This window comes from Carassius carassius, chromosome 4 (genome assembly GCF_963082965.1).
Source record: "Carassius carassius chromosome 4, fCarCar2.1, whole genome shotgun sequence".
Taxonomy (NCBI): domain Eukaryota; kingdom Metazoa; phylum Chordata; class Actinopteri; order Cypriniformes; family Cyprinidae; genus Carassius; species Carassius carassius.
Window position 1 is genome coordinate 29,474,882 of NC_081758.1, and position 27,285 is coordinate 29,502,166.

At 37.9% G+C, this 27,285-nt stretch overlaps 1 protein-coding gene across 1 annotated transcript in view; it reads left to right on the plus strand.

The window, feature by feature from the left end:
* LOC132139723 (probable voltage-dependent N-type calcium channel subunit alpha-1B) overlaps positions 1-27,285 on the plus strand; it is a 105,458-nt gene that overhangs the window by 20,176 nt on the left and 57,997 nt on the right. Inside the window, exons 4-7 of the mRNA XM_059548301.1 lie at positions 10,168-10,259; positions 10,435-10,587; positions 10,708-10,895; positions 20,604-20,707. Coding sequence (XP_059404284.1) covers positions 10,168-10,259; positions 10,435-10,587; positions 10,708-10,895; positions 20,604-20,707 — 537 coding nt within the window. The remainder of the gene's footprint in view (positions 1-10,167; positions 10,260-10,434; positions 10,588-10,707; positions 10,896-20,603; positions 20,708-27,285) is intronic.

The following is a 27,285-nucleotide window of genomic DNA, read 5'->3' on the forward strand; positions in this document are numbered from 1 at the left end:
CTTTCGTTCCTCTCCCTTTCTCATGCTCTATCCATCATAGTGTTCTAATATGAGCGGTGGAGACCTTTGTCTCTATGGTGATGAGACTGGTTGTCTCCAGTGTGTTTTCTTCTTGCTCAGAGGTTAGAAAAGCCCTTGACCTTCTGCCCCGATGTATCAATTCAGCTTCTGAAACAACACTTATTTATTCTAGAGTGTGGCCAGTTAAGAAGATGGCTTCTAGTGATGTTTAAAGCAGCTACTAGACATTGTGTTCAATTATCAAGTAATAACTACAGGAAATAAGGACATTGTTTTGTTCCAAACAATGACGCCACTTTCACAAACCTAGAAAGTGCATGTTAGCCCCATGATAAGTTTCTGTTTGTGATGCAACATGGTTTACCTGTGTCTGTCATGCACATTCATTCATGTCTCAGAGATTGGGTGAGGAAAAGAAAAGAACCAGGATGCTGCAGCTGTGTAATTTGTATTCAAATCTGCTCAGCTTATGAGCCATGCTCTACAATTATGGAGTAAGTGTCCCCATGCCAGCCCATTATAATACAGCCCAAATGCATGTTTAATGAACTGTTTTGCCAACTGTTAAAATGCTAAATACACAGCTAGCATTTCTGTGTATATGCCTGAACTGAGAATGATCATTTAGCTCTGTGCCACCAATACATTTTATGAAGTGAATTTGTCTTATTATATAGTGTATTAATCCTATCTTAGCCTTATTATTTGTTTTCTTTCTATAAACATTTACAACTGTTATTAAATCAATAGCCTAGAATGGCCATAAAACTTGTCTTTATGGCTTTATAGCAATATGATAGAATTTTCTCCTCTGCTGTCTCTCAAATGATTATTAGTAGTTTTATTTTTATCAGGAGCACAGGGTGAATTAATGTAACATTGCACAGAAATACTTAATGTTGGTTAATTGGTAATTCAATAAACAAGTGCAAAACTAAAAAAAAAAAAAAACCAAGTCTAATGGAATACTATTGTCATGAGGGTGGAGGTGGATGAACCCAAAAGCAGACAGAATGCTCTCACAAGGATTTATTGGAGACAAAAACAGAAAACAAAACCCACGAGGGGGCAAAACAAGACAAAAAGGCAAAAGCCTTGACTAGGACTTGACTAAGACTTGACGAAGACTAAACTAACAATTAACATTATACGTAGAACAGAACTCTAGACAAAATACTCACAGCAAGGTATCATTAAAGATAGACAGGGACAAAGCTTCACAACATTTAGCAAGACTTGACAATATATGACAATGTTAGACAACATTTGGCAATGAACCGACAAAGGGACAGAGAAACACACGAGGTAATAAAGGGAGGCTACTAATGAACACAACAGGTGGAACAGGTGAAACAATGATGACAAAACTAGGGTAACAAGGGGGGCGGGGCAAGGAAACGAGACAACACAAGCACATGGCCCAAAGACAAGGCCATGTGCTTGTACACAAAACACGGGCCTGTCATGATCCTGCCACAAGACTAGAGAAAAACCAGGACATGAAGGCAGAACCATGATAACTATTCTTATATTAAATATAAAACGAGGGTGTATTTAAACTTGCTCATTATTTCATTTAAATGTAATTCATTGTCATTTTATTGTTATATTGCTATTTAATATTATTAATCAATATATCATAATATCATAAAATTTTATAGTGAATTATTTCCCTACATTTTAAACATATAGCGGAGATGTATGATTTTGATCACTCCTTTACACAGAGCTATTTTGATGGTTTTTGAAGATCTTTAAAGAGTAACTAAACCCTAAACCAACTTTTTTTACTTAATGATCTGTAAGAATGGGGCTTTATTAGTGCTGTTCATTGATTCGAGTAACTTTTTTGCCATTTGAGTATAAAGTGTTTTAATTCTACAATAAATGGTGTAAAAACGTCTGAGTGTTGCCCTCTTCAGGTTGAACGGTGGCTACTGTAGTTGATTTTTCCTATTGGATGTTGCGGTGGCAAGTGACGTAAGCGGTGGCAGGTGACGTAAGCAGTTTCCAGCCCACCACGCCCCTTGGTACGAGCTACCACGCCCTCGTCAGTATAAAACCATCTTGTTCCGTCAAAATCACTGTAGTGAGTCAGGAGTTGGAATTGCGAGTATTGAAAACGATCAGGATAGACTATTATAGCATCTATTTAGCATATCAATTATAAAGTTATTTATATCTTCAAGTTAGCGTAGATTTATCTGTATTTAGTACAGTGGTCAGGATGGTACGGAGGTGTGTTGCTGGTTGTGACATTACTGCTGGACTGCATAGTTTTCCAGCAGACTTTAAAATTAGGTGCCAGTGGTTGCATGCATTTGGCCTAGAAGACCGTGAGTTCCCGCCTAGAGCTGGAGTGTACAGACTGCATTTTACACGGGGTTGCTTCTCCAACGCAATGGAGGTGGAAATGGGCTTCTCCACACAGCTCGCGCTGAAAAGCACTCTACATCAAATGATCGCTCTGTTGCAAAGCTACTTGCGTCATTACAGTCACTCTCCATTTTAGCGTCTCTGAAAGCAGCTGTCAATCAATCCATCACTGCGAGTCTCAGGATCACGCCGCACTCACTCAGCACCGCCCTCGGTTCGTCCCCTCTATCTCCGCTGTGATCTGCCCACTTTTCAGCATTTTTCAAATATTGTCAGTGGGTGGAGTCAGGCTCTGACCAGGTGTTTAGTTACCCTTTAAATGCAAGCTTGAAATTGTTTATTGTACAGTACAGACCAAAAGTTTGGACACACATTCTCTTTCAAAGAGTTTTTTTTATTTTCATGACTATGAAAATTGTAGATTCACACTGAAGGCATCAAAACTATGAATTAACACATGTGGAATTATATACATAACAAAAAAGTGTGAAACAACTGAAAATGTCATATTCTAGGTTCTTCAAAGTAGCCACCTTTTGCTTTGATTACTGCTTTGCACACTCTTGGCATTCTCTTGATGAGCTTCAAGAGGTAGTCACCTGAAATGGTCTTCCAACAGTCTTGAAGGAGTTCCCAGAGATGCTTAGCACTTGTTGGCCCTTTTGCCTTCTGTCTGCGGTCCAGCTCACCCCTAAACCATCTCGATTGGGTTCAGGTCCGGTGACTGTGGAGGCCAGGTCATCTGGCGCAGCACCCCATCACTCTCCTTCTTGGTCAAATAGCCCTTGATGCCTTCAGTGTGACTCTACAATTTTCATAGTCATGAAAATAAAGAAAACTCTTTGAATGAGAAGGTGTGTCCAAACTTTTGGTCTGTACTGTATGTCTTTTTGTAAATGACAGAATTTTCATTTTTGTGTGAACTGTCCCTTTAAGGATGCAAAAGAATTCCTCTATAGATTCAGTCAGCAGCACATAATGATATCTAATCTAATCTGCTTCAAGGGAATTGATAGCTCGTGTTCACAGCGGGTTCTGCAGGGTCATTAACGAGGGGTTATGGAATCCATTTACAGATGTGCCATATGTTTTTATTATTCTTGTGATATTGAGAGGTCTGTATGCATCACTGACCACTGAAAATGAGAGGATACCAGAGAGATTTCACATTGTAGAACAGAGAGACATTCAGTGGCATGAACAAATGGTGCTCAGTTCAGCGACTGTAGTGAACAAATGTAAAGTCTTCTATTATTTCAATAATTTTATGGTAAATTTCCATCTTCATAAGGGTTTCTATTGTTTTTCTGTGCCCCGTCTCCCTTAAATTATTTCATTATTTGTGTGAGAAAGCAATGAAACATCCCAGCAACGGACTTTGCACAACAGCTCAATGATATATGTGTTTGCTCTGTACTGCTCTCAAAAATTGCAGTTGTGCCACTCATAAATTCGACTGCATCCAGGTTCAGATGGATGTCTTTGATGTCACCCTAGAGCTTTCTTCAGGTGTTTTAGACTTTCTGCTCTTCTGCCTCTAATGATAGCGCTTTCTCTGATGTTGTGTTGTTTGGCCCAAGCAAACAAAGAAAAACTGCATCACGGCTTCTGTTGGCTGGAGTAATAACCTTCCAGTCAAAGATCAGTCTGGAATAATGCATGGCATCTCAGCTGTGCTAAAGACAGGTTGACTTTGACCCCTCATCTTAGCTAATTTGTGTATACATTTTGCCTATTATAGAAGCTGGAGATGCTGCCTGGAGTGATGCTGGCACAGTCAGCGAAGACAAAAAAAGCCAAGCTGCTGGCCTTAGTTATCTTCCAGTTCTCCTGTTGGTTTAAAGGCTGTTGGGAGAATCTTGCCTTCATTGCTTGTTTTTTTTTTTTTTTTTTTTTACAGTTGAGACTTCCTGCACTGGGACATGAGCTGATCTCTTCAGTTTCTTTAAGTAGTAATCTCCCAGCAAGGGTTTGTGTGTTTTATGGCAGCTTGTTGCTAACTTAAAGGGTTAGTTTACCCAGATAGCAAAATTATGTAATTAATAACTTACCCTCATGTTGTTTCAAACCCGTAAGACCTCAGTTTATCTTTGGAACACAGTTTAAGATATTTTAGATTTAGTCCGAGAGCTCTAAGTCCCTCCATTGAAGCTGTGTGTACGGTCTACTGTCCATGTCCAGAAAGGTAAGAAAAACATCATCAAAGTAGTCCATGTGACATCAGATGGTCAGTTAGAATTCTGTTCCGTGTTCTGTTCTAGAATTCTGTTCTTCTCTTCCGTGTCTGTTGTGTGAGAGAGTTCAAAACAAAGCAGTCTGGATATCTGGTTCGCGAACGAATCTTTCAGTTCACCAAATCGAACTGAATCGTTTTAAACTGTTCGCATCTCTAATACGCATTAATCCACAAATGACTTTCAAACAAACCAATATCCCGGAGTGATGCATGCACTCAAACAGTACACTGACTGAACTGCTGTGAAGAGAGAACTGAAGATGAACACTGTGCCGAGTCAGATAACGAACAAAAGACTGACTCGTTGACGAGTCAAGAACCGGTTGCATCGGTTTTCGGATCACCAGTAGTTCTTTCGGACAGTTCGATTCAATAAACCGATTGAAGAAAACGGTTCACTGGTTCTTTTGCGCTCGACGTAATGGCGTCATTTGCGATGATTGCCCTTGATTCAAGCCTTCGGTTTATCCGCGCTCATAACACTAGCACAGAATCAGTTCAGAATCAATCACCAAAAGAATCAGTTTGGTTCAGGCGCTCTGTGTGTCAGTCTGCTTCAAGCTGAATCACGCATGCGCAGTATAATCAGCTCCTCGAATCTTCTCATCTGACTCGGCTCTGTGTTCATCTTCAGTTCTCTCTTCACAGCAGTTCAGTCAGTGTACTGTTTGATTGCATGCATTACTCCGGGATATTGGTTTGTTTGAACTCAGAGGGAGTGTCAGCCACGTTAAAAAAGTTAACAGCTTATGTCATTTGTGGATTAATGCGTATTAGAGATGCGAACAGTTTAAAACGATTCAGTTCGATTTGGTGAACTGAATGATTCGTTCGCAAACTGGATATCCAGACTGCTTTGTTTTGAACTCTCTCACACAACAGAAACAGAAGAGAAGACAATGCTGAATAAAGTCGTCGTTTTTGCTATTTTTGGACCAAAATGTATTTTCGATGCTTCAAAAATTCTAACTGACCCTCTGATGTCACATGGACTACTTTGATTATGTTTTTCTTACCTTTCTGGACATGGACAGTAGACCGTACACACAGCTTCAATGGAGGGACTGAGAGCTCTCGGACTAAATCTAAAATATCTTAAACTGTGTTCCGAAGATAAACGGAGGTCTCACGGGTTTGAAACAACATCAAGGTAAGTTATTAATTACATAAATTTGCTATCTGGGTGAACTAACCCTTTAAGGTGTTTGTAACTTAAGATATGTTTTTGTATGTGATAGCTGTGTATTGATCACTTAAATGGCAAACATTTCAGGATGATCATGTAGATTTAAAATGCATCTGTCTATTTTTCTGTCAGTCAGTCAGTCAGCTAAATGTTCTAAATTGTTCTAAGTGTTTATTCAATTTTGGGGAATTTAATTTACGTAATTCTTTACATTATTCTTTTAAACCTGCTTTCAAGTTTTATTATTAAATTTTTGCTTATTTTCAAAGGCTTTTTATGCATATATTTTATATCTTAAAAGCCATTTTATCAGAGCTTGAAAAAAAAAAAACCGAAAAAGGTGAAAAAAGCATGATTTTATTGCAAAAATGTTAAACTGTCATTTCCATCTCAGGATGCTATTAAATGTTTAATACACATTCATTTGTGATTAGATGGAAATGACGCTGTGTTTGAAATGTTCAGAATTATACACATTTATACACTGTCTTTTTGTCTCTGTCTGTACACTGACCATGGAGATAACTTTAAAATAGTACTTAGTGCCATCTAGGTGAAATCCTTCGGCCTATAATTAGTGAAATAGCCTCTCAGATCTTCTGAAGATTGAACAGTGCCTATAATGGCAGTGTATAAAACTTTAATGTGTTTTGGATACAGCTCTTATAATGATCTGGCCTCGCTCATGATTGCAGCAACAAGGCCCGAGTGATATTTCTAGAGATTTCTTGCACAAATGGTGCAACGCCAAGCAATTCTTCTCTCAGAGTGACTTAATATACAGAGACATGGAGCAGATAATACAGTCAATATTTTGTATGCTCATATTTTAAGGAGTAACACGAGATGTGGGTCACAAATGAATTGTTTATTCATTAAATAATTGTTTAAATCATTTAAATAATTGTTGAAATCATTTAAATAATTGTTGAAATCATTTAAATAATTATTTAATTGTTGCAATCATTTAAATAATGATTTTTAAAAATGAAGGGCGTTCTGAAAAGCGGCAGCGCAGGCAAAAGATTAAAACCTCTATTAAAACAGATGTCCAAATGAGCGTACCTTACCGGCCCACTTAAAACACTGGTAGTACAGAGTCTTTTATTCAAGCAGTTGAGCAGGTTCTAATCTCCCAGAGCTGTTGAAGGAAAGCATGCAGAGCTTTGCTTTAGCAGAGTATCATTTTACAAAGGCCTGAGCATTGGATTTTCACTGGTGGATGTCTAGAGCATTCTCATGGCTCAGTGTTGTCACAGGTTGAGCCATCCTCTCAGGTTCATTTAGGGCCTCAGTGAAATTGCAGTGAGAACACTGAGGAGAATTCATACTGTGCTGTATATAAAAAGCCAGCATCTTTCATTGCTGCGTTGAATCTGACTTCATGGCTGAGGAACATGAAAAAAGACACTTAAAACTGGAGATGTAATAGCAGAGATGCATCTTTTGATGTTTGATGATCTGATGTATCTCTCAGTCTCACGAATGTTGGAGTAAACTCTAGTCATTTTATTGGTTAGTAGTTCGTACTCCACTCTAGTTTACCTAGAGAGTTTATCAGTTGCTTCGTTTATACAACGAAAGCATACAGTGACCACTGATATTGGGACTGTCAATTTTTGACAAGAACAAAAAAGCACCATAAAAGTGGTCTATGAAGTTTGTGCAGCATATTCAAAATCTTCAGAAGCTGAAATATACATACATTTAATATATAAAAGTAAAGTTGTTATTCACTAAAATTACTTTCAAATGTCATTCATTTCATTCAGTCATTCACATTTACATACATTCAAATGCCAAATGCTATTGAATTTTTGCACTTTTCATAAGGGTTATGATGCTACCAAGTTTAAATATAGAGAAACAGATTTCATCAGCAATGTGTTCCTTAGACAAGTATTCCATTCAAAAGTTTGGTGTCAGGAGGATTTTATATTCTCTTGGAGACATAAATACTTTTATTTAGGATGCACTGATGGACAGTAAAAATCATTTATATTGTTGCAAATAAAATTTCCAAACTTTCTATTCACAAAGGAATCCTGAAAAAGGTATCACAGTTTCTGCAAAAATATGAAGCACAGCCATTTTAATTTTAATAAGAGATATTTCTTGAGCATCAAAACAGCATTTTAGAATGATTTATAAAAGGTCGTGTGACACTGAAGGCTGACTGTTGAAAATTTAACTTGAAAAATGTTACCATTTTTTTTTAATCAAATACACGCCACTTTGGTGACCATAAGGGATTTATAAACCATAAAAAAATGTATTACCAACACCAAACTTTGAACAGTAGTGGAGCTCACATGAGGATGAAGAAATAATTTTTATTTTTGATTGAAGTTTTCCAATAAACTTGAATTGTCTTTTCATATTTCCTTGCCCTGAGGAGACAACAAATGTAGAACAACTTGAACAGTGCAAATGAGGTTATATACTCTAAGCAGAGTTCTCTTTCTTTAAATCTGAAGCCACTGACTTCAGCATCATCCAGTCCTATTTAGTTAACTGTTGCTGTGTCCCCATACCAGCTGCGAATCCAAGCTGTGCTTTGGGCAATAATTTGCTGGCTTGTCCCTCTCAGTGAGGCCAGGCTCTTCTGTATGGTGTTTTAGTAAAAACCACAACAGAGCACCCTTCTGTGGGATAAAAGAGAATGAAAGAGAACTGAGGATAAAGTGAACACTATTAATATATTAATGCATAGTGTCCACCATGTGAAAGCCTGAGAAAGTAGAATGGTCCGAGTTCTCACTAGTCATAAGCGTTGTGTGTGAGAGAATCAGACAGGAGTACTATGATTGTGTGGCTGCTCCCAAGAGATTGGGGAAGATTTTTTCCACAATTCAGCTGTGAGCTGCCATCTGGGACAGCAGGTCAACATGGGAAAATATCTTAGTGAAATATACATATACAGCAGTGGTCCATTATTGTTCTGACATTGGTCATGCATGACTGTGAGACATCTGATGAAGTCTAGTTCTCTTGATTATGGCAAATGTTTTAGTGAAAGTGAAAGTGACGTGACATTCAGCCAAGTATGGTGACCCATACTCAGAATTCGTGCTCCGCATTTAACCCATCCGAAGTGCACACACACAGCAGTCAACACACACAAACTGTGAACACACTAATTGTTTATAGCAAATGTTTAGTAAACTTTATAGTAAATATTAACTATCATTTTTTTATAAGAGATATTTAAAGATATTTATTACACATAAAAAATGCACTACAGTAAAAAAAAAAACGGTTAAAAAAACAGTAATATTGTACATTATTATTGCAATTTGAAATAAATGTTTTCTATTCGAATATATTTTAAGATTTATTCTTATTTATTTATTAGATTTGGCAAAGTTGACTTTTCAGCAGCCATTACTTCAGTCTTCATTTCACATAATCCTCCAGAAATCATTGTAGCATTTCTTATTGTGATGTTGAAAACAGTGAAACATATTTTATTTTTAAGGATTTTATATATATTATATATATTATTTTATATATACGTATTTTTTGGACTAAGTCGCACCTAAGTATAAGTCGCATCAGTCCAAAAATACGTCATGACGAGGAAAAAAACATATATAAGTCGCACTGGACTATAAATCACCAAAAGGCCGCCAGAGGGCGCTCTATGTCTTCAGTGTAGACCACAGGAGCACTGAGCAGTATAGAGCGCCCTCTCGCGGCTGTAGACGGTAATGTTTTCTTTTGGTTAATTTCTCTCGGTTCATGTAAAATTAATTTTGATAAATAAGTCACACCTGACTATAAGTCGCAGGACCAGCCAAACTATGAAAAAAAGTGCGAATTATAGTCCGGAAAATACGGTATATATATGTTTGAATTCAAAGAGCACCGTTTATTTGAAAATAAATCTTTTGTAACATTTTTTATGTCACTTTTGGTCAGTAATGCACCCTTGTTGGATAAATTATTTAATTTATTTATTTAAAAATATATATTATTAATGAGTAGTGTACATGTAACAAATAAAGATGCTTTGAATATATAATATTTATAGTCAAAATGATTTACAATAATGTTGAATGTAATTGAAAACTTTAAATTTGAATATTAATAAATAAAATATTTTATAGATGATATTTAATGATTTGCTTTGCCTTTGATACTTGTTGTGGAAACAAAGCATTGTCTCAACAGTGTCACACAGTAAAAGTAGTTCTTTAAAAAAAAACGTGTTAAAATGTATTGCTGCCTTTATATTGCAAAAAAGGGAATCATCATATTTGAAAGTCCTTGGTATCAAAACTAGAAAACCCATTGCAGAAGCTCTGAATTTCCGATAAACTGTATCATTGGTGTGTTTTCTCAACAGGATTCTAACTGTAGTGGGGCCAGACTTTGATTTGCGGACACTCAGGGCAGTAAGAGTCTTGCGGCCACTCAAACTCGTGTCTGGAATTCCAAGTAAGTTACAAGAATTTTTTTTTACAAACAAACAATTAAGAGGATACATTTAGAAATTGTTTTTGATAAACTGTTGCCCAGCTTACTAGTATTTGCATTTAGTTGTCTAATTGAATGACTGTTATTACTATTTATAACTTGCAGTACATACTGTATCTTCTCTGTATGTGATTAGGTCTCCAGGTGGTTCTGAAGTCCATCATGAAAGCAATGGTTCCTCTGCTTCAGATTGGCCTTCTGCTCTTTTTTGCTATCCTCATGTTTGCCATCATTGGCCTAGACTTCTACATGGGCAAGTTTCACCGCACCTGCTTCAGAAACGATACTGGTATGTGAGATTTAGCATGCTAATGGAGCTTGGGATTTCAGTTTATTGTGTTTATAAGCACTCATACACTGTAAAGATCACTGTGATAGTTTACGGCTGACAGTAATGTTGTTCTATAAGGGGAACAGGCTGCTGACTTTCCATGTGGGACGGAACTTCCAGCCCGAATGTGTGAAGGCGACACTGTTTGTAGGCTATACTGGACCGGTCCAAACTTCGGCATAACAAACTTTGACAACATCCTGTTTGCTGTGCTCACCGTCTTCCAGTGCATCACTATGGAAGGATGGGTGGACATCCTTTACAATGTGAGTGTAATACTAATAGCTTATTGCCTTTTTACAGTTAAACAAATTAAAAACAAAAATGATTCTCGTTATTTTGTGGACTTCACTACAAAAGAGAATATTGATTGTCAGTTTTACAGTTGTTTAAAATTGGACTTTTTATTTTTTGTTAAAACCTAAAAGTTATCAGTGTATCTTTTACATACACTATTGTTCAAAGCTTTGGGGTCAGTAAGATTGTTTAAAATGAATGCTTTTGACCAAAGGTGTCAGTAAAGACATTTATAATGTTCTTCAGAAAAGAAAATAATCTTGAGAAAAGCACAAGCACAAAATCACAGTTTCCACAAAAATGTTAAGCAGCACAGCTATTTGAGCAGCAAATCAGCACATTTAAATGATTTCTGAAGGATCTTGTGACACTGAAGACCAGAGTAATAGCTTCTGAAAATTCATTTGGGTGAAAACCAGATGTGTTTCAGTATATTGGATTTGTGCAGATGGTCTTAAAGGGACGACAGCCTTATTTATATGTTGCTGTCTGTCATTATTAATGTTAATCATGTTTGATTGATACAGTGAAGACTATGCAGTTTTTTATTTATATACTTTATTCAATTTCTGTAATATTTCTCACTACGGTACATGTTAAATAAATCTAGCCTACTGCAGCTGAATAAATGTAAAGTTTATTTCATATCAGTTTGCTCTGTAGTGCTTGTAATTTGCTTCTTTTTCTTAATTTTAACAACAAAAATGAAATAAACATATTGAGGTACATATCGTTACTGTGAAATAGATTTTAGAAGATTTTGGTCATAACACCCCAAACTACCTTTATGACTAGTATACTTTTTGAAGAGATGATTAGTGATGGACAAATCTGAAATTGATTATACCACAATAAAGTGGTAGCTCATTCAAATAATTGCACAGCAGATCTGAGAAAAGGTTATATAGATGAAAATGTGTATTGAAAATGTTTTTTTGTTTGTCTTTTTTTTCAGATAAAATCTGCTTTTAAATGCTTCCAGTGAGTTACCTTTATTCTTGTATATAACGATACTTTGGAGAGCCGGATGCGACAAATGTTTCGAAACAAACTTTTGACCTGTCTGAGTCTTAGTTAGTTGAACCTTTTTGTTTTTATCTCTAGATTAAACAAATAAAAAGCAGATTTACACAATCATTCTGAATATTGGGGTCAGTACGTAAAGATTCATGTTGTTATAAATAAATGCTAGTCTTTTGAAATCTCTGTTCATCGAAGAATCTGGAAAAAAAGTATCACAGTTTCCGCAAAAATAGTAGAAAAAAAGAAAAAATAAAATCATAGTTTTCTACAATCATAAATGTTCCATCAGCACCAAACCGACATATTAGATTAATTTCTGAAGGATCTTGCGATGCAAAAAATTCAGCTTTGCAATCACAGGAAAAAAAATTTACAATTAAAATGTTAAAATAGAAATGTTTATTTTTAATTGTTATAATATTACTGTTTTTACTGTATTTTTGATATAAAATAAATGTAGTTTTGGTGAGTAAAAGAGAATTCTTTAAAAAATCTTACCAATCCCTAACTTTTGAACGGCAGTGTATCTCATAACAATGTTAGCAAGTGTAACATTATAGCATTGGTTTTATTAGTGTAAGTATATCATATTTCAGTGTTTAATCAAAGGATGGCTCCATCTGTGGTGTTGTTTCTTTTGTAAACAGTGTTTAGAGTTGGTGCAGTGGTGGTCAGTTAAGCAGTGAGTTATGCTTACTTCATTTCTGTGATCTATAGGGGGCTCTGGTTCATCTTCTTTACACCAGCATGAATAATCTCTATGTCTGGCTTTTTAATTACCTAGTATCTTCCCTTTCTCTCCCAAGACCAAAAATCTCATGATTAATCACAGTGTCATATGAAGCTATTAGTGTTGAATTTAGCCCTGTGAATCTGGAGTATATATGTGAGTGGACTGCTATCCATCATGAAGAGAGAGAATGTGAGTGTGTGTCTGATAGAAAGGTTATATCATGTAGAAGATCTTTACAATGTGTTCGAAAGGCTAATGTAGCACATATTTGATTGAGATGTTGAGAAAGAGAAGCAGCAGCTGTGGTGGCACTTCTCATTTTCATTATTTTAAAATCCTGTTTAAATAGCCTCTTGCTGTCTTGCTGATGGTTCTGGAAACTCATGATTAAGGAAAACTACACACTCTGACAGGAATCTGTATGTGTGATCATTTATTAGACATCGGTATAGTGGCACGAGACCCTAAAATCTAATGTCTCTAATCGAATATATATCTTTATTCATCCTTTTAAAAAGTACTTTTCCAAAAGCTGCTTTGTATGCTCAGTGGGCATTTAGCTTTGTCCTCAGATGGTATGGACAGTATATATATTGGTTTAATTGAATGATAAAGCAGACATCTGGTCTTTGAAGTGGTAAGCAGCATTTGGAGTGACAGGGATGAGATAGACGGATAGAGGCTAATGGTCCTGTGGTTAGCTAAGGGCCGTTGCAACATGATACTGCACTAGGCTAATGGAGGAGGCTGATCTACTGGGGCTATGTGTTGCCTTTTGATGGTTTAGTAAAGTAAGAGGGAATGTGCTATATATATATATATATATATATATATATATATATATATATATATATATATATATATATATATATATATATATATATATATATATATATATATATATATATATATATATATATATATATATATATATATATATATATATATATATATATATATATATATATATATATATATATATATATATATATATATATATATATATATATGTTAGGGGTGTAACGGTACGCAAAAATCACGGTTCGGTACATACCTCGGTTTTAAAGTCACGGTTTGGTTCATTTTCGGTACAGTAAGGGAAAGAAATGCAAACATTAAACTGCAGGTTGTTTATTACTATAAACTTTTTTTACAATTTGTTTACACTTTTTTAAATACTTTTTAATAAAATATATATTAAATAAAAATAGAATAAGAAATAAAATACTGCTGTAAAGTTCTCCACTAAATAAAATACTCAAACCAATATCATATAATAAAATATAATGAAAAATATAAATAAATAACTATATTACAGTGCAGCATTACCAATCCCAGCTTGTAGGCCTGCTCATATTTAAAATATATATATAACTTTTCCAAAGTGTAAAGTGCAGCATCAACAGTTTCAGTTTTGAGACCTGCTCAGATTTCGTTATTGCGTTGGACCGATCGGAATTAAGAGCAAAGGTCTGTTTAAATGCCGACGGGAGCTGCGTTTGAATTACAATCATTTTTTCCTAGTTGTAGTGATGTTCACACTCGCGTGATGCCTTTTGAAAACCTTAGGCCAGTGATACACTGGCATATTGCACCTGTCAAACATAGTCTATTTTGCCGTCAATACTGTTGACGCTGTCCTTTATCAGTAGACTTTATATTTATGCTCAACATGAAGTATAGATATTGTTGTCATGAAGACAAGATCCTGGTCTGTCGGTGGCCTCCCTCTATGTCACCTACAGTAGCAGCATCGCGCCAGCGCCGCGTCAGGCACGATTCTGGTGTGTAAAGACACAGAAAACTCGAAGCAGCCGTCACGCAACTGACACGCAGCAGAAACGCCACGCTCATGCCATGCAGCCAGTGTGTCACCGGCCTTAGAATCAGCTGCAGGGTGGGATTTGCGCTGAACGCGGAGACTTCCGCCACTTAATATGTTCGTTTGGAAACAGGAATATGTACCTATGTTCCGCACACAAAATATTGCATTCGGTCATTCGGTACACACGTGCACCGTACCAAAAGCCCTGTACCGAAACGGTCCGGTACGAATACACGTACCGTTACACCCCTAATATATATATAATATATATATTGGGGGGGGGGGGGTATATGCCATGAAGTTTTGTCATCATTTACTCATATTTATGGTGTTCCAGATCTGTACTGTATGTTTTGTTTTTCTTCTGTGGAACACTAAAAAGGGAATTTAAAGGTTGTCAAGTCTGTCTAAAGATTTGTCCAACTTTTGCACATATTGGAAGTGGAATGTCAAGCTTGAAGTATGACAAAAAGCACAAGTAGTGTATTCCACAAAATATTTCAGACAGTTCCTTTTTTTTCTTTTGCATTTCAAAGAGGAAAGTCGCTCATACCGGTTTGGGAACAATATGAAGGTGAGTAAATGATGACAATTATCATTTTTGTCTGAACTGTTTTATCCAGTCAAAAACTGTTGAACTGTTCTTGCCATGTTTCCGAAAAGGATGCAGTCGGAAAAGTGTAAACTGATACAAGCCTAAAAATAGTGAGGCATGAGCCCAAATATATGCTGCTCTGCTGTAAATAGAGAGAAAGCATAGTATTCCAGTCTGACTGTGCAGAAGCCTGACTGTGCTTGTCGGATGAATTGATGACTAGATGAGGTGGATGTGAGTCTCTAGGCAGTGCTCTAATGGTATACTCACCATATATCTCATCTCCCTGTTCACATCTTCACCAGGGACATTCCCTGACAGCTCTTTAACCTCAGTGAGCAGAGAGAGAGAGAGAGAGAAAGAGAGAGAGATGTACAGAAAGAAAATGAAAGAGAATATAAGAATACCTTTGATTTGCTCCTAATGCAAAAATCACATCAATTTATATTTGTGTAACATCAAATCATTAAACAGTTATTGCTTGGTAAGCAGGTATTGCATAAATATGCTACTACTGTGCTAGTTCTTTTCAGGGACAGCAAGTTCTCATTCATTCTTAAAGAGCAATTGTGCGTGCTAACATTAGTCGTCTCCTCTCTAATTAGGTCTCCTCAATACAGATTCCAGGCTGAAAAGCAGAATATATGTATCAAATCATTGGCTTCTCTCCAGAGATCGATATGCTTCCCCTTGGTTCCTTGTATTCTCATTTCTAATAGAGGTTTGATAGGCTCTAATCAGTGCGCAGCTCATTTGCAAGAGTAGCCAGAGAAATGTTGTAATGTCTCTGCAATATTCTACTCAGACGTCAAGTTATTTTTGGCGCATGTGCAATACATTTTTCAGAGCTCTCTGATTATTTCATAACCACTTATGTTAATTTCACACCCTACTGTTTTAGACTAGGAACCAGATTCATGAAATATTTTTAAGAATAAAATTTGCTGCTTAGTTTCTGAGTGTAAAATAAACAAATAAAAGATGGAGAATATATGAGCTTCTTTGTATTTAAAAACAGTTTAATAAATGGATAAATATATGGTTAAATGTATTATACAAGACAGCTTAATGAGAGGGCTAATATGAATCATTATACGTTTTGTAATTAAATTCATTTTGTTTTATTTTAATACAATTTTTCATGCATTGATTGCACTTTATTACAGACTAATATTTAATCTAACAACTTTTTACATTTTTTTTCATATGTTTGTGAATCTGGTCTCAAGGTTGAATCCAAGCACAGTAATGTTGTTCTGGTTTAACCCTACACTCTTTGACTTTGTCTGTGTGACATTGTATTATTTATGTCAGATTGTGTTGTATGAGTATCTCTGAACCACTCTAAACAGTACCATCTACCAGGTGGCCATGTGACGCTGTACAGTCACTCAGCTGACAGGTTGATCTGTGTGGTACAAATTCACCATGTTCCCTGGCATTGTGCATTGTTAGTATCATAGCCCCATTGATCAATCTGCAGGAAGCAAAGATTGATCACATTTGGATCCAAAGGAGTTCGTCAAGACTTGTTTGGTCTTGTGGTTTACTGGAAGATCATTGACCTATAAAATAAACCCCTTCATTTGTACTGCACTCAATCTCCTGGTATGTGTGAGGTTGGGAATAAAGTTTACTTAGTTTCTTTAGTGCTTTGCGGATTTCTTTTGTAGATTGCATTGATTAATTAGCCACAATTTTGGAGTCATGGTCATTTTAGACATTTTGTTTTGTAGTTTTGGCATCAGACAGAATGTAGATTGTTTTACCGTTTGCTTCAATTATGAGCATAATGACCGCTGGATGGCTGCTCCCTCGAGCAATGTGTACACTGTTTCTCAGTCTCTCTCCTCCTGTAAGATGACATCCTCCTTAAATGTTCTTCAGCACACTGGCCTTTCAGTCCTCTGGGGTCCTTGATGAGAGTTCTAATGACAGATACATGTTCCTAGATCTTACCATCCAGACCTTGGCTCTCATAGAAATAATCGGATTATCCTGAACACTAGAAGTTTACGCCAGTGGAAAATAAGGAGCTAGTATCCATTCTCCCTCATCCTCTGTGCTCTCCAATTCTCTGTAGACATATAAGCAGGTCTGTTCCAAAACCTATTGTTCTGCCTCACTTCCTACTGCCTACGTAGTCAGCTGCCTTCTAAAAGAGCATCTTAAAAGGTATTTGAAACTCATAATTGACTGATTTTGAACAATATGCAGAAAGTAAGTGCACCCCACCAGGGGTGAAAATTTCATCTAAATGTTCGGGGGGACAATAAACATAACATTTCTCTCAAGAGCAAGTTTTGAAGGGGACACCAATAATACAGGCAATATTGTTCTTAAAGGGTACATAACATACACAGTTTCACCTAATCTCATGTTAATCTTGAGTACCTATAGAGTAGTACTGCATCCTTCATAAATCCAAAAAGTCTTTAGTTTTATCATATTTATAAAAGAAAAATACAGCTTTCCGATTCTTTCCGGAAAAAGCCGAGCTCCTGGAGGCGTGTCGTGAGCGGAGCATTTATTCACTTATGTGCTGATTTCCAACAAACAGAAGTCTGATGCAATTGTACTTACATGAATGGGGTCTTTTATCACAGGGACGGCTCCATGTTTTAACAACAAACGATGTGCAAATCCAGCGTCGACTTAGGCCTTGTTTATAAAACATTCGTCACTCAAATAACCAGAACACACAAAGACACTTGATACACTCCGTTGCTGCCCCGGAAAAGACAACTGCATCCACTGTACGCTGCTTGCATACTCAGATTCTCCAAAATGGTGCTACGGTGATGTGGAGAGACACAGAGACGAATTGTTGGATAAAGTCATAATTTTGGTTTTTCTTCGCATACAAATCTTATGCACTTGTGCAAAATTTTCAAACAATCACTTGGAATTCTTACTAAAAATACTGGGTTTCCCTCGTGAACATTTTTGCATAATAATAATAAATGTGATCAGTCTGTGTCTGTCTAACTAAATTAATGTTAATGTTAAGGAATAGGCGTTAATAGAAACAACAATGCCACTTAAATATTAATAAGTTGTTCTCAACCAAGAGTAACATTTTGCTCAATGGATTTGTCCCTTTAGACTCTGCTGTGTCTCATTAATGACACTGTAATCATAGTTAGTGAATCGCAATCTCTAATTATCTTTAGTGGGATGAGAAGCACACTCACATTTGATTACAGCCTGTGTGTTCATATGTTGTCTCTGAATTTATTTCAGGCCAATCTCGTAGATTTTTGTTATATTTCCACATAAATGTCTGGAAAAGAGTGTAAAGGAAAGAGGAGCAAAAGTATTAGCTACTAGCCATTTTGCAGATATATTTCATATTGTTTTAGAGTGAACAGTGAAAGTTCTGATTCTTTCACATGACAAATAGTTGATGTCAACAAACACATCAACAAAACAGCATAAATGTAAGCAGCAAAACAATAAATAGAGCTTTATTTATTCATGCCCCAGTGCATTGCTGAGAACTCGATTACCACATGTATCACAATATTATTATCCACATATTCCACATCTTGCTCACATTTCACAGAAAATCTTTTTTTTTGTGCTTCTAGTTTATGTGCAGTGCTTATTCAAATATTGTTGTACATGATTTCCTCTCTTCCAAACTGCATGCTTTTATTGGTGTGCAGAGACCAATAGCCAATACATGCATTTTTATGACCTTATATTATTTTAGAAACTATATTGGAGTTGCCATATATGTTGTACACTTATTGACTGCCTTTCCTTTACTATGTGTGAGAAAAAGTGAGATTTTTGGGTGAACTATCCCTTGTTTTTGATTTGTGTTAGGGCTGGGCAGTATGCTGAGTTTCTACAATATATCGATATATGTGTTTTACAAAAGATGTTGAACATTTTGGGCTTTAGAATAACTTTGGAATAAAGTTAACACATGTAGTTTAAAGCGGCTTGCCCCATCAGATGCTGTGACAGATACATGTGCTGACAGGTACTTGCGCATTTTAATGTGTTATGCAGTGTTTCCCTCAGTGAACTTACACATTTCACAGGTATATTCTCCATCTGTAAATGTTAGAAAGTCATGGAAATAAAAGCTAGATTTCTATTTTGCTGTCAGGAGTGGATGAACCTTCTGCTTGTGAGTCACAGACTTCAGGGAACGAGCAGTCCACACCAAACAGACTTCAATTGAAAGTGCAATGAAATGAAATAGGAGCACAATAATAAATAAATATAAATGTTTGTTTATATTTGTTTATCGTTGTTGACAATAAATGTGCCATATATAGAATTTTAAACCAACAAGGATGTGTATTTTATGATAGATCTTTTTTTATCTTCGTTTTTAGTTTAGTGAATTTAGCTTCTGCTTTAAAAAGCATTATTTTTGTTTTTATTTTGTAATGTTACAATTTTAGAATGTAATGTGGTTTTTGCATATAATATATTTAGCATAGCCTATATGGTTACATTCACTATATTCCTTTTCATACCCTTTAATATGAACATTGTATCACTGGACAGTATCGGGCAAGATGTCATTTCAGTGCCATCTCCTTTTTTCCTTATGTCAGATGGCATTCATCTAGTTTTAAAAGATTAATCACTACAATTCTTTTCAGACCATAAGGATGGCAATATCTGGCAACCCTGCACTGGACTTGGTTTAGATTCTGTTCATTTTAAAACAAAATGTTTGGGTAAAGAAAACTATTGTGCTGTCATTTTTCATTCAGATGCATGAACTAGTTACCGATATAGACTTTAGCAGTAATAAGTCAATTGTAATTAAGAGAAAATCAGTCAGACAAATTCCCTACAGAACTGTAATAAATGTAATACCCAGAGGAGTGGAGATGCAGCAGTGGGATTTGGCTTCTACTGCTTTACTGCTCTTGTCAAAAATGCAATTTTAAAGCTAAAGCAAGGGAGAGAAAGGGACAGAGGTAGGCACGATGAGCCGGTTGCCGTAGAAACAGCTGTGTGAGAGTTGGTGGGGGAGTTAAGGATCTTTATGTGTGTGCTGAATCAGCATTCTCCATTAACCCTCTTACAATTACAGACAATTTGTTTATGGGCACTTGCAGAAATCTTCTCTTTGCATGCCTCATAAATGCTTTGTGTATGGCCCAGTATTGTATATGATAGTGAATGAAAGAAAACAAATGCTGGTGAATCAAAGAAAAATTAAAATTATGTCAGCATCTTTACAGAGCGATTACCAGATTGACCAGATTCACATTCTTTTTTTACCCTTGCGAAGACCATGGGATTTCACCAAGAAACAATTATCCAGACAATAAGCAGGATTATAGCTGTATAGATATAAATGTGTTAATGTGATGTGTTGAAGAGATTATTACAGGTGCTGTTATTGAAGGAATTGGTGTTGGGGGAGGGGAGATTTGATCTCCTCCAGGTTCTTCTGATGTTTATAATTATCTCTGTACCTCTGCTTCTTCTCAGTTTCTACTCTCATTACTTCTTTCTTATTGCAGGCCAACGATGCCTCAGGGAACACCTGGAACTGGCTCTACTTCATCCCACTCATCATCATCGGCTCTTTCTTCATGCTCAACTTGGTTTTGGGGGTGCTGTCGGGGTGAGTCTGAAATCAGAGCCATCAAATTAGTCCCAACTGCATGGGAATTTCGTGGAACTCTGTGTAGGGTTCTTAAAAAGTGTCTTAAAATGTACCTATTATTTCCTGAAAGTATTTATTTCAGAATTAATTACACATAAACATATTATCATACAACATTTTGTTAAATTTAATTTCTTGCAATAAGTTAAGTATTCTTCCTATCATTTGCACTTGGTCAGTTCAATTCAAATTTCAATTCATGAGTTGAAAGGAACTCTGGGTCATAGTGTTGTTATATGATCATCCTTTTTACTCTTATCTCAGTTGAAAGGGATGCAAACTTCATGTAAACCACTTAAGTAATCATTCACCTTTAGAATTTATGCTCTTGCTTGGCCACAAATATATAATAATAATAATAACAATTTGGAGTTAATACAAAGCATAAAGTATCCATTTAACGCTTAAATGGGAAGCAAACAAACAGTGCTCTTTTAAAATGATTCAAGGGGTGCATCTTATAGCTATAAGGTGGGCTCTTTTGAAATAAATGGGCTTTCCTAAACAATTGAAAGCCCCCATAAAATAATTTCTGTCCTACAGGTTGGAATCTATTCACCTACAGCTTATGCATATCCAGAGAAGAAGCAATGTTAAGTGCAGTGGAGCTCTGCTTCTCAGTTCGATTAGGCAGCTCTGATTTACCAATGCAGTGTTGGTCGCAAATAAGTTTTTCTCCATCAATTGTGATTGAGCCAAGAGCCTCATATATTCTCTATAAAACAAACAACAAACCCTCACACTAAAGCATCTTTATTTTTCCCTCGTGCTTTACCTCTCTTGCTCTCTCTCTCTCTATTTGCCTCATTCTCTCTCTCACACACAAACACTGTTTTAATGGAAAGTTTCTGGATGAATGCTTTATGGTGAACTCTAGCTGCTGGTGGGATTTGAATTTATGATTTCCTGGAAATCCTCAATTTAATGTTCACTCTATTTCAGTGAATGGATTTTCAGGACTGTGTAGCTGTTGTGTGGCATTCGATACTTCTTGTTGACTCTAACGTCCTTTGACATCTCTGCTTTCAAGGCTTTAGTCAACAAAGATTAATTCTCAGGTGTTGATGCTGCTCTCTCTCTCTCTCTCTGTGGAGTACAGTAACCCCAGAAAGACAGAAGAGCTAGGTGTGAGAGAGTCTTTCTCTTGATCCTTCATTTCAAGAATCCTGAAAAAAATGTACTGATAATAATTAGAATTTCTTTTTTTTTCTTTTTTTTTTTAAGCAGCGAATCAGGATATTAAAATGATTTCTGTAGGATCATGTGACACTGAAGACTGGAGTAATGACTGCTTAAAATTCACCTTTGACATTACAGGAATAAATTACGTTAAAAATAAGTTCAAAATGAAAAACTTTTAAGAAATAAGAATTGTTTGTTGTTATGCAGATCTGATTGCAGACTTTAGTTTTTGAACATTGAGACATTACTGAGATTTTTTCATAAATTCTAGAGAAGATGTGAGATTGCTTGAATCTTTTACTCAGCAAATGAGTACATTTGTTTGCACAATGCAGTTGTCACTCCTGTAATTAATCAGATTCGGTGTGTTATAATACTGGTGAACTTGCCACTGTGCCCCTCATTCAGTCCCCCACCCTCACTCCCTCTCTGTTGTTCTCTCTTAATATTCATGCTTTCTCATCCTCCTTCAAGTAATGTTATCAGTCTCCACTTTCCCGGTGTGAAATTTATTCATTTTAAGCTGTTTTTAGCTTTTAAAGGTGAAACAGGCCCTCAGAGACACATTCTTGAGAAGATCTGCATAAAAGTTTTCTTTACGGTTACTTCTGCCAGAAAATGTTCATGTACACAGCACATTCAAGGATGTCTGTTTCTGTGTCTATGGAATTGACAGAAGACTACTTGTCTTTGATTATAGTATATTATATTATATGGAAAGTTGGTCACAGTTTGATTTGTTCACCATTTTATTTATTTATTTGACTAATTTATTTTAAATGGTTACAAATATAGCATGTAATCTTTAATATGAGATCATAAAGCTGCCTGAATGAATAATACTTACAAAAATACTTTTTGAAAGAAGTCTTTAATGTTCACCATTTTTTTATATTAAAAAAGAAAAAGAAAAAAAAAATGTACAGCCGTTTTACCTGTATTTTTGCATTGTGTTGTTCAGAGTTAACCGAAATGCCCATAAAATTAATGGATAATGTCCTGAAAATTACATTATTATTTTTTATTTTTTTAAACAATGTAATTTACTACTGTCATGGCAGTCGTTAGTCCAATTTTCAGTGTCACATGATCCTTCAGAAATCATTCTTATATGCTGATTTGCCATTAAAGAAACGTTTCTTATTGGTATGTTGAAAATTGTGGAGACCATGCTTTTTCAGGATTATTTACAGAACAGAAAAACAATCTAAAGAACATAGTTGATTAGTTAATTTGAATTATAAATATTTTGTAACATTTTGGATGTTTTTTTTTTCTGTCACTTTTTGTCAATTAAATTCATTCTTGATAAATAAAAGTATTCATTTCTTTCAGAAAAAAAAAAAAAAAAAATTAAATGGTAGTCTAATTATCAAAATGCTGTTTAAAAACCTTTCAGATGGAGTGCAACGTAGCATGTCACAGTGTATTTTACTCCGATAGAGTGTTTGAAATGTTCATATTTGAAGTTTAAGTCCTCAGTGGATGCACTGGTTGCCATGGTGCATGCTGTGTCTCTCAAGGTTGTGTGTGGGGGCCGGAGGTTAGTTCCCCTGTCTGACCATGCTGCCTTCAAAACAAAAGGTCATTGTGAGGCCTCATGGAGAGATGAGAGGCCTGCCACGGGGTGGGGGGTTCCAGAAGAGATGGGCATCTGTGTCATCTTCTCAGTGGGTAGTTGGGCAGCGGGGTTCCTGCTAGAAGCCAACTCATAGCCATTTCTTCTTGATCTCTCTCACCCCACAACGACCTTTTGACCTTGACTGCATGAGCAGCCCTGTTAGGGATTATACCAGTTTACTTTAAGAGTAGACATGGTGCACAGATTCAGCTGTAGTTAACTGAGAAATTGTTTATCTTAAAATTATTTTTGTCTGAATAAATTAAAACAAACCTATTTCAATTTAGGCATCAAAGTATTGTAATGTACAGCATGGAAATAGATAAAGATTAGGCTATATTTAAAGACTACCTGCAGTGAAAATCAAGATTTTAATGATTACATGTCTGTCTGGTGTTTTTAATATGCATAAAGACAAACCATGTGCAAATTCATCTGTCAACACCATTGCTGAGAATTTTCCATTAAAACTGCACAAATCAAAGACAGTCCTAGTTGGTTTGAAACAGCCCCGGTTGATTTTTAGAAGTTAGCTGTCTGAAATGGCAAAACGTCTCAGGTTACGAATGTAACCATGGTTCCCTGAGAGGGAACGAGACACTGCGTCCTCTGAGGGGACACTATGGGGAACACCTCGTCGTGACCCGTGTCTGAAGCATACTTTGAAAAACGCCAACGTGTTGGCCGGCGACAGCCTCTGACGTCACTACCAGCGCGACTATAAATACGCGCCCGTAGGACCCGTCACTTATCTTCTTCGTGAAGCTTGCGTCCGAAGCATGGCAGGGAGCTAGAGGACGCAGTGTCTCGTTCCCTCTCAGGGAACCATGGTTACATTCGTAACCTGAGACGTTCCCTGTCAAGGGAACTTCGAACTGCGTCCTCTGAGGGGACACTATGGGGAACAGTATACCCACGCCGCCATGCTGAGGGGAGTGCAGACCAGAATCATGGCAAACACTAAGTACCAACTCTACCGCTTCACCGGGAGTTGCCCCTGGGACGGTTTGACGGCTGTCTATGACATTATCCCTTACGGCCAAAGGCCTAAGCTACATACCCAACTTACCTGTAGGGCCCTGGCCCGTGGTAGAGCTGAAGGCTTGGAATCACAAAAGATTCCTTTAAAGGGATACGGCTAAGAGCCTGGCACTTTCCTCTACCAAGTCTTTGCCTGTCACACAGGGGCTACTGCTAGCTTTCGCAAAAACTTGCCGAAAGAGCTGTCCCAAAAGTACTCTAGTAGCGGCGCCCTGTTCTAGATAGGTATCAGAGGATACCTATGTGGAGTGGTGCCCAAGATGAACAGGGCTTAACCGACTCAAGAAAGGGCACGAAGCAGCCGCGCAAAGCCCTTACCATATAGGATTTTAGAAAGAACGCAGAGTACTAGCGTGCGAACTTACCACAGTGTGGATTTCAGAAAGTGTGCAAAGACTTCACAAGCACACTTACCATAACATGGATTTACAAATACTGTTCTAAGGAGGGGCTCTCGTGGAACTCTGATAGAGCAGCTCGTAGATGGAATGGCCTGGGAGCAGAGCAATTGGAGGACGGAACGTACAGATGAAGCCTCGGCCATGCCTGTACCATGGCGTCCAGCCCCAAATGGAGCTGGATGAGTCAGAGGAAGCCAGAGGGGATAGTGCGATGCTCTCTCGAGCCGCAAAACTGATCCACCCAAGTCTGGCCAACCTCTCTAACTCTGCCCCAACACCTTGGTGTAAAGGCGCCATTCCCCGAGCCTCAGCCCCTGCCTCAGCAGGATGTCTGCTCTCACAGAGCATCTAAAAACAGTATGTAGTACTGGGGCGCTCTGAAAGAACCGAGAATCAGTCTCCCAAGAGAGGAAGACTCAGAGCTCCGAGCAGCATGCTCATAGGTGACCCTTTCAGAAAAGGGGAGCACTGCTGAACTACCGCGAGAATTGCCCACACAGCCCCCCCATGTTGAGGGGGCTTGAGGTGTACAATAAGTACACACCGGTTGGATGAAGCCCAAGGAACACCGGGGATAATCATCTCAAGAAAGGGAATGAAGCGGAGTGCGTAACCCTTACCGTACAGGATTTTAGAAAGTGCGCAGAATCTTGCGTGCACACTTACCACTTTACGTGGATTTCAGAAAGTGCGCAGAGTCTTGCGTGCACACTTACCACTTACGTGGATTTCAGACAGTGCGCAAAGCATTAACGTGCACACTGACCACCATGTGGTTTTGAGAAAGTACACAGGCTTAGCGTGTGTACTGAAAGGTTACCTGACAACCACAGTATGTGGGAGCTCACATACAGAGAGACCTGTGAAGCCTGCTACCTGATAACCACAATATGTGGGAGTTCACCTACAGAGAGGCCTAGAGAGGCCTACTACCTGTTACCAGATAACCACCTCAAGTGGAAACTGAAAGTAATATGGAACTCGACTCCAGGGAGGCCTGGTGAGGCCTACTACCTGACAACCACAAACCGTGGGAGCTCGCTTTTTAGTGGAAACGCACAGTATGTGGGAGCTAAATCTCCAGGGAGGCCTGGTGAGGCCTACTACCTGGCAACCACAATATGTGGGAGCTCACCTTCAGAGAGACCTGGTGAAGCCTACTATCTGAAAACCACAATATGCTATTTAGTGGAAACGCACAGTATGTGGGAGCTAAATCTCCAGGGAGGCCTGGTGAGGCCTACTACCTGGCAACCACAGTATGTGGGAGCTCGCCTTCAGAGAGACCTGGTGAAGCCTACTATCTGAAAACCACAATATGCTATTTAGTGGAAACGCACAGTATGTGGGAGCTAAATCTCCAGGAAGGCCTGGTGAGGCCTACTACCTGGCAACCACAGTATGTGGGAGCTCGCCTTCAGAGAGACCTGGTGAAGCCTACTATCTGAAAACCACAATATGCTATTTAGTGGAAACGCACAGTATGTAGGAGCTAAATCTCCAGGGAGGCCTGGTGAGGCCTACTACCTGGCAACCACAGTATGTGGGAGCTCACCATCAGAGAGGCCTGATGAAGCCTACTACCTGATAACCACAATATGTGGGAGTCCACCCAGCCCCTCATGTTGAGGGAAGCGATGCTTGAGGTGTATAACAAATACACACTGGTTGAATGAAGCCCATGGAACCCAGGGCTAACCATCTCAAGAAAGGGAACGAAGCGGAGCGCGTAACCCCTACCGTACAGGATTTTAGAAAGTGCGCAAAGTCTTGCGTGCACACTTACCACTTACGTGGATTTCAGACAGTGTGCAAAGTGTTCACGTGCACACTGACCACCATGTGGTTTTGAGAAAGTACACAGGCTTAGCGAGTGAACAGAAAGGTTCCCAAACATCGCAGAGGTGCTGGATCGCACGGGAGAGGTGAGCTCCAAACCTCAAGCGAGGGGAGCATCACCTGAGGCAGTACATACAGAGGACTCCGTAACCACTACCTCCCCGGATGCGCCAAGCGGCCAGGCGGCCCCTCAGGTTGACCTGGCCGGACATCTATGGAATTCCCTGCAGTGCTGGGCCAATTCTGATGATCAGCCAGACTCCTTGGGAGGGGGTGTGGGATGGACAACCGCAGAGCGCTTGCCTCCCACGCGCGGGTCTCACTCCACGGTGGGTGTCGCACCCAGGGGGGGGCGGAACCCACGCGGTGCGGCCGCCTACCGAAAGCCTGTGATCTTGGCCACCTAGCTATTTCCAGAGCACTGTAAAGGAAACTCACAGAGTTTGTTAGTA